At 39.7% G+C, this 12,848-nt stretch overlaps 1 protein-coding gene across 1 annotated transcript in view; it reads right to left on the bottom strand.

The window, feature by feature from the left end:
* ANKRD26 (ankyrin repeat domain containing 26) overlaps nt 1–12,848 on the bottom strand; it is a gene marked incomplete at both ends in the record, with an annotated part of 93,859 nt that overhangs the window by 19,435 nt on the left and 61,576 nt on the right. The window contains 2 exons of the mRNA XM_084254062.1: nt 11,230–11,323; nt 12,012–12,082. Coding sequence (XP_084110188.1) covers nt 11,230–11,323; nt 12,012–12,082 — 165 coding nt within the window. The remainder of the gene's footprint in view (nt 1–11,229; nt 11,324–12,011; nt 12,083–12,848) is intronic.

Raw genomic sequence — 12,848 nt, 5'->3', positions numbered from 1 at the left:
ATCACTTTTATCTTTAAATAAAACTTGTCTTCTTTAATTATGTAAAAATGTAACTTTTGTTCAATTCTATAGCTTTTTCTATCATCTGCTTCCCCCCTTCCATTGGACTCTGAAATACTTTAATGCCTGGGCTCATAAACAGACTGATCTTTTCATCATTTATTCCTTTCTGTTATATTTAAATCTGATTTTCTTTTTTTTTTTAAAAGATTTATTTAATTTTATGCATATGAGAGCTGGGGTATAGGCCTGAGGTGCGGGGGCGGGGGTGTGTGTGAAAGGATTCACCAGAGACATAGTGGGGAACAGAACAGGCAGGCAGACTGAAATACACTGCTGAGGGGAGCAGCGGGAGAGATAGGAGAGGTCTGCTGTGCCATGTGGGTTGCTCCCTGGCTGGCTAGGGATGGAAATCCTGCTGCGGAAGCTGCAGATTGCTTCATAGTGCTGTACTTACCCCCTTGCGCCACCAGGGAGGCCCTACATCTGATTTTCAATCCTATAGTTCCAACATGAAATTTCTGCCAGTCATCACATATTATTTTTTTTTAAAGATTTATTTATACAAGCTCTGGATATAGTCAGAAGCGGGAAGGTGAGAGAATTCACCAGAGCCAGAGTGGGGAACAGAACAGGCAGACTGCTGAGGGGAGCAGCGGGCGCTGCAGGAGAGGTCTGTGCCGCCATGTGGGACCCTCGCCGGCCGCTGGGGATCGAACTGATGCTGAAGAGGCTGTGGGCAACTTTGCAGCCCAGCGCTCAACCGCTGTGCCACCAGGGGAGGCCCATCACATATTATTTCCAGACTTGATAACCCCTTCCTCCCAACTTCACTGAGGTTCAACTGTATTTCATATCTTCCTTCCAGTTTACTTCTCAGAGACAATTTCCTCAACCACATACTCAGACTATTATACCAAAAGCACAGGTGTGGACTACCGGGGTAGATTGCTAACCTTGTACATTTTAGGTTGACCAGCATATTTTGTCTTGCTTTTCTTCTATTATGTACATGTTTTTCACAAGGGTCAGATTATCAACTCTCTTGGTTTTCTTTTTGGATTACTTCCTGTTTCTGCTGCACCTCCCCCTGCAGTGACCTTTAGGGATAATGGCTTTCGCCACAGTCCCTAGGTCCGGCTGGGCAAGGAACCAGTGCACAGGGGGAGAACAGCAAGACTCCCTGAAGCAAGGGGAGAACAGCAAACCCCCCTGAAGACATAGATAAGATGGAAGCCTGTTGAAAGATAACGACCCCAAGGAGCCACTACAGGAATGCTGACCGCAGGGAAACTTATCTTGCCTTCTCAAGGCCCACAAACTTTATTCTAATACAACTGTCTCTCTAAAATCTTTTCTCTTTCTAAAATCTTTTCTCTTTCTCTGTCTAAAAAGGTCATTGGTTGCTGATTAAAAAAGAACATACAAAATCTAATAACTAGGTTAATTTAAATGAAACGTTACTAAACTCTTGTATTAATAGAACTGTTAGCTTAATAATTTCTCTGTTGTATGCTTAGCCTTGTTAGTATTAATCTTTTTTTAATTTTTTTTATTAAATAATAAATTTTATTTTTATATTCCCCATACAATTGCAGCCCCCCCCCCATTCTGACCCCAATCCCTCCCCTCCCGCCCCCGCCCCCCTAAAAGTGTCTCTGGTTCATAATTTTTTGTTGATTTTGATTTTCACTTTCTTATAGTTATTCATTTTCCTGGTCCCTTATTTAAGTTTTCTAGATTCCTGCTATGAGTGAGACCATACGGTATTTTTCTTTTTTTTCTGGCTTATTTCGCTGAGCATGATCCCTTCCAGCGCCATCCATGTTGCTGCAAATTGCATGTATTTATCTTTTTTGAATGCTGAGTAATATTCCATGGTATATATGTACCACATCTTCTTGATCCAGTCATCTATTTTTGGGCATTTGGGTTGTTTCCAAAGCTTAGCTATTGTAAACAGTGCTGCTATAAACATAGGGGTGCAGGTGTTCTTTGGAATTGATGTTTCTGTGTCCTTTGGGTAAATACCTAGGAGTGGAATTGCTGGATCATATGGAAGCTCTATGTTTAGTAGGTCCAGAAATCTCCACACAGCTCTCCACAGTGGTTGGACCAGTTTGCACTCCCACCAACAGTGCAGGAGAGTTCCTTTTTCTCCACACCCTCGCCAACATTTGTTGTTGCTAGTTTTTTTAATATGTGCCATTCTCACTGGTGTCAGATGGTATCTCATGGTAGTTTTGATTTGCATTTCCCTGATGACAAGTGATGTTGAACATTTTTTCATATGCCTGTTGGCCATTTGCATTTCCTCTTCAGAGAAGTTTCTTTTTAGCTCTTCTGCCCATTTTTTGACTGGATTATTTTCTTTGTTGTTTTGAGTCTCATCAGCTCTTTGCAGATTTTTGTGATCAGTCCTTTATCATTAGTGTTGGGTGCAAAAATGTTCTCCCAGTTGGTGGGGTTTCTCTTTGTTTTTGTTATTGTCTCTTTTGCTGTGCAGAAGCTCTTTAATTTGATGTAGTCCCAGCTGTTTATTTTAGCCTTTACTATCACTGCTTTGGGTGATGTGTCTGTAAAGATGTCTTTGATGTGCAAATCACGTAGTGTTTCGCCTATATTTCCTTCTATATATTTTATGGTTTCAGGTCTTATGTCTAGTTCTTTAATCCATTTTGAGTTGATTTTTGTGTATGGTGTGAGGCAGTGGTCAAGCTTCATTCTTTTGCATGTAGCGACCCAGTTTTCCCAGCACCATTTATTGAACAAACTTTTTTTGCTCCAATGCATAGTCTTTGCTCCTTTGTCAAAGATTAGTTGACCATAAATCTCTGGGTTTATTTCTGGAGTTTCTATTCGATTCCATTGGTCTGTATGTCTGTTCTTGTTCCAATACCATGCAGTTTTGATGATTATGGCTTTGTAGTATAGTTTGAAGTCTGGGAGTGTGATACCTCCATTCCCTTCTTTTTTTTTTCAGGAGAGCTTTGGCTATTCGGGGTTTTTTTGTGATTCCATATGAATTTCATCAATAATTGTTCTATTTCTTTGAAGAATGACATTGAAGTTTTGATTGGAATAGCATTGAATCTGTATATTGCTTTTAGAAGGATGGCCATTTTAATAATGTTTATTCTTCCAATCCATGAGCAGGGGATGTCTTTCCATTTCTTTGTGTCTTCTTCTATTTCTTTTAACAGTGTTTTATAGTTTTCTTTGTATAGGTCCTTTACCTCTTTTGTTAGATTTATTTCCAAATATTTGATTTTTTTTGTTTCAATAAAAAAAGGGATGGTTTTTTTGATTTCTTCTTCTTCAGATTTATTGTTTGTGTATAGGAAGGCTACTGACTTTTGCGTGTTGATTTTGTATCCTGCCACTTTACTGAACTGATTGATGAGTTGAATTAGTTTTTCTGTGGAGTTTTTGGGGTTCTCTATGTATATTATCATATCATCTGCAAATAGTGATAGTTTGACTTCTTCTTTTCCTATTTGGATTCCTTGGATGTCTTTCTCTTGTCTTACTGCTCTGGCTAGGACTTCCAGTATTATATTGAAAAGCAGTGGTGAGAGTGGACATCCTTGTCTTGTTCCAGATCTTAATGGAATTGCTTTCAGCTTTTCACCATTGAGAATGATACTGGCTGTTGGCTTGTCATAGATGGCCTTTATGATGTTGAGGTATGTTCCTTGTATCCCAAGAATTTCAAGGGCTTTTATCATGAATGGGTGTTGCACTTTGTCGAAAGCTTTCTCAGCATCTATTGATATTATCATATGGTTTTTATATTTCTTTTTGTTGATGTGTTGGATAACGCTGATTGATTTTCGGATGTTAAACCATCCTTGTGTTCCTGGAATGAATCCTACTTGGTCGTGGTGAATTATCTTATGGATACATTGTTGGATTCTGATAGCTAAAATTTTATTGAGGATTTTTGCATCAGTGTTCATTAGGGAGATTGGCCTGTAGTTTTCCTTTTTTGTGTTGTCCTTGTTCGGTTTTGGTATTAGTGTAATGTTGGCTTCATAGAACGAGTTTGGTATTGTCCCTTCCTTCTCAATTTTTTGGAAGAGTTTGTGAAGGATAGGCACTAATTCGTCTCTGAATCTTTGGTAGAATTCATATGTAAATCCATCAGGTCCTGGGCTTTTGTTTTTGGGGAGGTTTTTGATTACCATTTCAATTTTGCTGCTTGTAATTGGTCTGTTTAGGTGTTCTATTTCTTCTTTATCTAGCTTTGGGTGATTGTAGAGTTGTAGGAATTTGTCCATCTCCTCTAGATTGTTAAACTTGTTTCCATATAACTGTTCATAGTAGTTTCTGATTATTCTTTTGATTTCTGCTGTGTCTGTTGTGATTTCTCCTCTTTCATTGATGATCCTGTTTATTTGTGCTTTCTCCCTTTTTTCCTTTGTGAGCCTGGCTAGGGGTTTGTCTATTTTATTGATTTTTTCAAAGAACCAGCTCTTGGTTTCATTGATCTTTTGGATTGTTTTTTTTAGTTTCAATTTCATTTATTTCTGCTTTGGTTTTTATTATTTCTTTTCTTCTACTGGTTTTGGGGTTTTTTCGTTGTTCTTTTTCTAGATCTCTGAGCTTCGAGATTAGGTTGTTTCTTTGAGTTCTTTCTTGTTTCTTGATGTGAGCTTCTATTGCTATATATTTTCCTCTTATTACTGCTTTTGCTGCATCCCATACATTTAGGATATTGGTGTCCTCCTTGTCGTTCAATTCAAAGAATTTTTTAATTTCTTCTTTGATCTCCTCATTAGTCCAGTGGTCTTCCAGTAGTGTGGTTTTTAATCTCCATGAGGTAGGAAAGTTCCTTGTCTTCTTTTTATGGTTTATTTCTAGTTTGATGCCTTCATGGTCAGAAAAGATGGTTGATATGATTTCAATCTTGGTGTATCTGTTGATGTTTGTCTTGTGCCCCAGTATGTGATCGATCCTGGAGAATGATCCTTGTGCGCTTGAGAAAAATGTGTACTCCGTTTTTTTTTGGGTTTAGTGTTCTATAGATGTCTGTTAAGCCCAATTGCTCTAGGTCCTTATTTAGAGCTTTGGTTTCTTTACTTATTTTTTGTCTTGTTGATCTATCCATTGTTGATAGTGGTGTGTTGAAGTCTCCCACTACGTATGTGTTTTCTCTGATGTCTGTTTTCAGAGAGGACAACAGTTGTCTGATATATTTTGGTGCTCCTTCGTTTGGTGAGTATATGTTAATGAGTGTTATTTCTTCTTGAAGTATTGTCCCCTTGATCATAATGTAGTGATCATTGGGCCCTCTTTTAATTTTTTGAGTTTGAAGTCTGTTTTATCTGATATAAGTATAGCTGTTCCTGCTTTCTTTTTTGGTCCATTTGCTTGTAGGATTGTTTTCCATCCTTTAACTTTGAGCCTATTTTTATCTTTTGTAGCTAAATGTGTTTCCTGGAGACAGCAAAAGGTTGGGTTTTGTTTCTTAATCCAGGCTGCAACTCTGTGTCTTTTTATTGAAGAGTTTAGTCCATTTACATTTAGAGTTAATATTGATATGTTAGCATCTGTATTTGCCATTGTGATTGTCTTTCCTTTGATTTTATTTATTTATTCTTTTAATAACTTTTTTTTTTTTTTTGGCCTTCTTTCATTGTTATTCGTCCCTCTGAGGTTCTGGCTTTAGGACTCCTTGTAGTATTTTTTGGAGTGGGGGTTTAGTTGTAATGAAATTCTGGAGTTTCTGTTTGTCTGGGAAGGTCCATATTCTTTCTTCAAAGAGGAAGGAGAGCTTTGCGGGATAGAGTATTCTTGGTTGGCATCTGTTTTCTTGGAGTCTGTTGACTATGTCCCTCCACTCTCTCCTTGCCTGTAGTGTTTCTTCGGAGAAGTCTGATGTCAGCCTGATTGGCTTTCCTTTGAATGTTATCTGTTTCTTCCCTCTTGCCAGCTTCATTATTTTTTCCTTGTCCTGGATTCTTGGGAGCTTTACTATTATGTGTCTTGCTGTATTTTTTCTTTCGTCGTGGAAGTTTGGTGTTCTTCTTGCTTCTTGTATATCAATTTTCAGCTCCTTCTTCACATTTGGGAAGAATTATCAATTATATATATTGATAATTATATCAATTATCTCTGAATATTTTCTCTGTTCCTACATCTCTCTCCTCTCCTTCTGGTATTCCTATAACTCTTATATTTCCTTTCCTCATGGAGTCAGATAGTTCCCGAAGTCTTTCCTCGTTCTTTTTCCTTCGTACTTCTCTTTCCTTTTCTGTTTTGGTTCTTTTTATTTCTGTGTCTTCAAGATTACTTATTCGTTCTTCCATTTCATCTATTCTGCTTTCATTGCTTTTCCCAGAATTCTTTAGTTCTTCCATTAATTCTTTGATCTCCTGCATTTCTTTTACTTCCCTCTTTAGGGACTCAATTTCATTCTTCTGACCATTGTTTTCCCTCTCTAGGGACTCAATTGCATTCTTCTGATCGTTGATTATTTTTCCCTTATCATTGTTTTCCTTTATGACTTCTGTCAGTTTTTTAATCATGGCAATTTTAAATTCTCTTTCTGGAAGGCTCAGAAGTTCTTCCAAGTTACTGTCGTTGCAATCTGGGGGCTGGTTTTCTTTTTGTGGTGTGCTTTTTCCCTGGGGAGTTGCTAGGTTGCGTGTGGTTCTTCTACTCCCTACTGTCTGTTTTCTAATTTGCCGTATGCTTTGGGACACTGTGTTGTTGGGACTGGCCGGCATCTTGGTTGAGCTTCTCTGCTCCCCTCTGGTTCCTCCAGGAGCCATATGTCAGTTTCAAGCAGTCTTTACTGGAGAAAGGTCCCTGTTCTAAAATGCCGATGTGGGGACACTCTCCCCTGTGCGCCTGGTCTGCCCCGGCGGTGGGTTCCTGCTCCCCCTCTGGGCTTGGACTGCAGGCCAGAGGGGGTCTGGCGTGGGCGAACTTCCCCCGCTCACCTCTGGCTCCTGAGGAAGCCTTCTGCAGGTAGTCTTTACTGAAGAAATGTACCTGTTCTAAAATGGTGATGTGGGACACACTTCCTGCGCGTCCGGTCTCAGGCACACTCTTCTGCGCGCCTGGTCTTCCCCGGCTGTGGGTGCTCGCTCCCCCTGTGGGCTCAGACTACTGGTCGGAAGGGGCCCGGCGTGGGCTAACTCCCCAGCTGGCCACTGGCTCCTCCAGGAGCCTCTGCTGGCTTCAAGTCACTAGGTGGCGCCAGAGATCTCTCCTAGAGCCCTTGGGGAGCTGATTTTCCACCCCGTGGGACAGGGAACAGAGCGGGAATGGTAGGGTAAACCTCAACGGCTTTGGGGTGCTGTGTCTGCCTTGTGCCCCACCGTCGTGGGGAACCCACACTCCTAATTTCGTGCCCCGGGTCTCAGTTCCAAAGCCCTCAGTTCCAGGACGCGGGCTGTAGCCCAGATCAGTGGCGCGGGAATGGCGCCTTTTGAATCCCGCTCCAGTGCCTGGGCGCCTGGTTCCTGCTCACTCAGTGAGGGCCTCCACGCATCTCCCCGCAAGCCTAGGTCGCAGGTGCGGGGACCTGGGCAGCTGCGATCCGGGTCCGCGTTTGCTTTTCAACTGCACTGCTTTTCCGTGTGATCCCGATTCCGGTCCGCGCCGCTTTTCCGCGCAATCCCGATCCCGATCCGCGTCTTCTTTTCCAGCGCGCCGCTTTTCCACGCAAGCTTACCGGGTGGCCCGGGGCTGTGTGCTGGTCTCCTCCTGGGGGGCGGGGTCTCTCTTTAATGGCGCCTGGAGCTCACCTCCGCGGGGGATCCTGCAGGATTCTCCACAGCCCCCGTTCACGGGGTGTGGTGGCTGAAATAGTTCCTTTCCACTCACAGTCCTGCTTGCTGCGTAGTTTGTTCTTGTTGGTCCTTTTAGTTTTTTTTTTGTTTTTTTTCCTCCTCTCTGCTGGTCGGAGAGTGCCGACTATGTGGGCGGGGGAGGGGAGCAGGGTTTTGCGCTTTCCTCCCTTCTGGTCCTCTTTTATGGCAACTTTCTTCTTCGGGCAGTTTGCTGGCGTCACCCGTTTATCTTCCGTGTCCCAGTTCTCACTGGGACCTGCCGCTTTTCCTCCCTATTAACTTTTTTTTAATGGGAGATCTTACTTGCAGCGTCTCCTCGCCGCCATGTTGCCGTTAGTATTAATCTTAATGATAAAAATATTACATTGTGAAAAGTAAAACTCACCCGTGTTAATTTATAGTAATTTAGTGGTAATGAGTAGTTAAAACAAAAAAGTAATCACATAAAACAAAAAGAAAAATTAATAGCCTAACTACTTAGGAATGCGCCTGGGTCCAGATGTAAATCACTGCCCTGTCAATGATAAGCTAAACCTATAAGCAAGCTGATTTCTTCACTGATGTTCGCCATTCCTATGCTTTTAGAAAACGTATATATACTGGTCACCAACTCAAAGAAAATTACACTCAAATTTTCACTCTCTTGAAGTGTTTCTGTTTGTCATTTCTTTCACCAACTCTCTTACCACCCTGCACGCTTCTCTCAACCCTGAGACAGCCTCATCGTTCACCGCTGTGCTGGTCCGCGGCAGTTTCACAAACCTTTTGGAAATATTCTGAAGTTCTTTTCAGATAAATACTTGACTATATTATTTGGAGGCTTGAGTCAGAGCTACCTCTCTCTTCCCAGTCCAGATTATTCATCTCAAAATTGTGTTAATTATATATCTTTTTAAATTTTATTTTATATATTTTTACATCATTTTTCATTTTTGCACAATGTATACATTTTCATCTTGGTTATAGTCCCCATACAATTCCCACCCCCCTTGTTTTGATCTGACTCCTTTCTCCCCCACCCCCTGCCATAGTGTGTCTCTGGTTTATAGCTGCTTGTTGATTTTGATTTTGATTTTATTATAATTAGTCTTTTTCCTGGTCCCTTATTTAGGTTTTCTAAATTCCTGCTATGAGTGAGACCATCCGGTACTTTTTTTTTCTTTCTGGCTTATTTCGCTGAGCATGATCCCTTCCCGCTCCATCCTTATTGCTGCAAATTGCATGAGTTTATCTTTTTTGATTGCTGAGTAATATCCATTGTGTATATGTACCACATCTTCTTGATCCAGTCCTCTATTTTTGGGCATTTGGGTTGTTTCCATAGCTTACCATTGTAAATAGTGCTGCTATAAATATAGGGGTGCAGGTGCCCTTTGGAATTAATGTTTCTGTGTCCTCTGGGTAAATACCTAGGAGTGGAATAGCTGGATCATATGGAAGACCCATCTTTAGCAGGCTGAGAAATCTCCACACAGGTTTCTGTAGTGGTTGGACCAGTTTGCACTCCCACCAGGTGTGCAGGAGATTTCCTTTTTCTCCACATCCTCACCAGTATTTGTTGTTGTTAGTTTTTTTAATATGTGCCATTCTCACTGGTGTAAGATGGTGTAAAATTTAAGTCTTCTTTAATTATGTAAAAAATGTAACTTTTGCTCAATTCTATAGCTTTTTCTATCTATCATCTGCTTTTCCCCTTCCACTGGACTCTGATATACTTTAATGCCTGGGCATTATAGTTTTGATTTGCATTTCCCTGTTAATCACATATCTTAATCCAGGCCTGGAAACACATGACATGGTGAGAAACTTAGAGAACTTAGGTCTATTGATTGAGTCCTGGAAAGCTCTGTTAGTAGATTTTTGAGCCACAGAAGAGACCTTAAAGTGACTAATAATTTTATGTCATAATTCTAGCTCATTTCTATAAGAATCTGTAAAAAAATCACTCATCATTTTTGAATAAGTTTAATTATTTTGGGATATTCTTATATTTTCAATTTTTGATACCTTAATAATTTTTATGTGACACTATAATTTTTACCTGGCACTGCCACAGTCCTTCACAGTCCATTCCTATGAACACAGTATCTATAAAGTATGCTAACATAATGTGACTATGAATAACTTTCAATGTTTCTTAGACTATAAGAATATGGACCAGTCAGTAGGAATGTTCTACATTCACTGCAGGAATCTAATTATTGCGATTTAAAGAAACTATGTTGTCTCTAATGCAGCCACCTCATTGCTCCATGCCCCAACTGAGGGTTCATAATGCAATGCAATCTTCTAACCTTAAATCATAAGAAACCTCTCCTATAAAGGAGAGTCTGGATGACAAAAGAATCTTGGTAAATAATCACAGAGTTTGCACGATACATCAATACATTGGCATCAATACATTGGCATTAAACATCAATCTTTTGTGAGATTGGATCATTAAATTTTTGAAAGGCTAATGATTAACTCAAGTAAATGGGAAAACATGGTTTCTGAACCATGTGAGTGCTGGAGCGCTATGTTACTCTATAAGGTCCCGATGAAACAGTTCGTACTCTTTCACTAGCATCTCTATCATTTTAAAAATCTTTAAAGGAGAAAAGTACGTTCCTTCCAGAAAAATGCTTGCACAATGACATACTATTCATTCTTGATGAATAGAACATATTACAACATTAAAAACAAATCAATACCAAAATCTCACCAAAAGGTGTAGATAACAAGAAAAATTCAGAATTCTAGATCAAAACAGGATTCAAATATGGAGGAATTTTTAAACATTGAAAATATTAGTTGAGATTCAAACAGGCAATTGTGTGCCAGTGGTCTCAAAAGCATCATCAATAATAATCCAGGGCCTCCCCTGGTGGCGCAGCGGTTGAGCGCTGGGCTGCAAAGCTGCCCGCAGCCTCTGCAGCGCCAGTTCAATCTCTGGCCGCCGGCGAGGGTCCCACATGGCGCGACAGACCTCTCCTGCTGTGCCCGCTGCTCCCCTCAGCAGTGTATTTCATCACTCTGCCTGTTCTGTTCCTTGCTCTGGCTCTGGTGAATTCTCTCACCCTCCTGCGCTTCTGACTGTACCCAGTGCTTGTATAAATAAATAAATAAATAAATAAATCTAAAAAAAAAAAATAATCTGAAGGTGGAAAACTAGTTTATCAATCAATGGATAAACAAAATGTAGTAATACTGCTTTTAGATTAATAGATTCTTTTTTACTAGAATCTTACCACAAAAATAACACATTTTATGAAATCAGTTAACTTCCTCTACAAAGTATAACTACACTACCAGTAACAAGCAGCAGCAATATGAATATAATAAATAAGTTTACCATTGAGGTCTTTTATGTTGTCCAAACCACTGATACATACTGCCACTGGAGAAATAAAATTCCTTTTCACAGAAGTTAAGAGACTTGACTTACCGTATTTGTACTTAGCAGAGTTTTCTGAAGCTGTTCAATTTTGCATGCTTGTTTTTTGATTGTACCTTTAAACTTCGCATTTTCCGTTTCAAGCCTAGAATGTGTATTTTAAAATATTAATCTCACACATAAACAAAAGCAACCACATAAATCCTAAACAACTATCTGAGGGTGCAATTACATAAATTCTTAAAAATATGCAGAGTAGATGATTAGCCAATTGTGTATTTTTCAACTTGTGCTTTGTAGGTTATATATATGATTTAGAAAAAAGCACAAAAATTATGCACTTCAAGAGCTAAGTACTCAAAATTTTACCCAACTTAACAATGATGTCAATAATATCATAACACATAGTTCTTATATGACACTGTGTCAGTAACCTTTGGCAGTACAGTTTTCCGGCCGACAGAGGGACCTGGGGTAGTGCCCGCTTCCACCAAATAATGAGACTACAAATCTGATGCAATCTTAACAGGAAGTTGCAAGGTCCATGGAAAGCGCATGCTCAAGGCACAAGCTGATGCAACGTAAAGCGCATGTGCAGGCCACGTAAAGTGCATGTGCAGGCCAAGAAAAGCACATGTGCAGACTTTCCTATATATATCCCTGCCCCTCGGTAATAAAGAGAGTTCCTGCTTCCAGCCAAGTGAGAGGACGCATCTTTCATCCCCAGCCCCTCCGCTGTGTTCCTGAAACCCGACGGCCTGCGGGACGGACGGACAACACTGCTCATCTGCTTTATAAATACTCAAGTTCTTTGTGCTGCTTTAAAAATGTACTTTTGCACGTGATCTTGCGTCTTCTCAGCACATCTTACGGCCTCTGTATGACCATCCTGTGCCTCTTGCAACTGAAAGAAAAAAAAATTTTTATTCACTAGTAATCGAGGACAAATGTGCCATTACATGTTTTTTTAACTAAAACTTTATTGGAATGTAAACATACGCTCTCAATTTGTATACTGTTTCTGGCTACTTTTTTGCTGTTAAGAGCAGAGTTTGATTATTACAAAAAAGACCTTGGGGTGCACAAAGTCTAAAACAATTATCATTTGACCCTTTACAGGAACATTAACCAATCTCTCCTCTAATATTGATATACAAAATTATTATGTTTTAAATTATTGATATACAAAATTATTATGTTTTAAATTATATTTTATCAAATCATACACAAATTTATAAATTGGTCAGATGGAGAAAGATGGAAAATTACCTCATAGCAAACATTTATATTTTTGTATTCTAAGCACCCCTTCAAGTATAAATTTAAATAAAAACTGTGTGAATGACCACAGCTTTCTAAGTGATTATAAAGGTTAATGTGCTGCTTGAAGTCACAACCACATGTTTCACGGAATAGTTTGAGATGCAATCACCTACATAGGAGACAGGTGCCGGGGACACAGCCCATCTCTACCAGACCTTAAGTCTCTATTGTGACCTTAAGTAAATTACTTAAAATTTTGTCTTAGTTTCTTCATCTGTGTAATGTAGATAATAATAGTACTAACTTACTGGGATGTTGGGAAGATTAAATTAGCAAGTATACATACAGTAATTAGAAGAGTGCATGGCACGTAAGTTCTAACACTGCAATTAGCATTATACTGTTAC

This window comes from Talpa europaea (genome assembly GCF_964194135.1).
Source record: "Talpa europaea genome assembly, chromosome: 14".
NCBI classification, from domain to species: Eukaryota; Metazoa; Chordata; class Mammalia; order Eulipotyphla; family Talpidae; genus Talpa; species Talpa europaea.
Note: the sequence above shows the minus strand (reverse complement) of the source record. Positions and strands in the feature narration are given on the sequence as shown.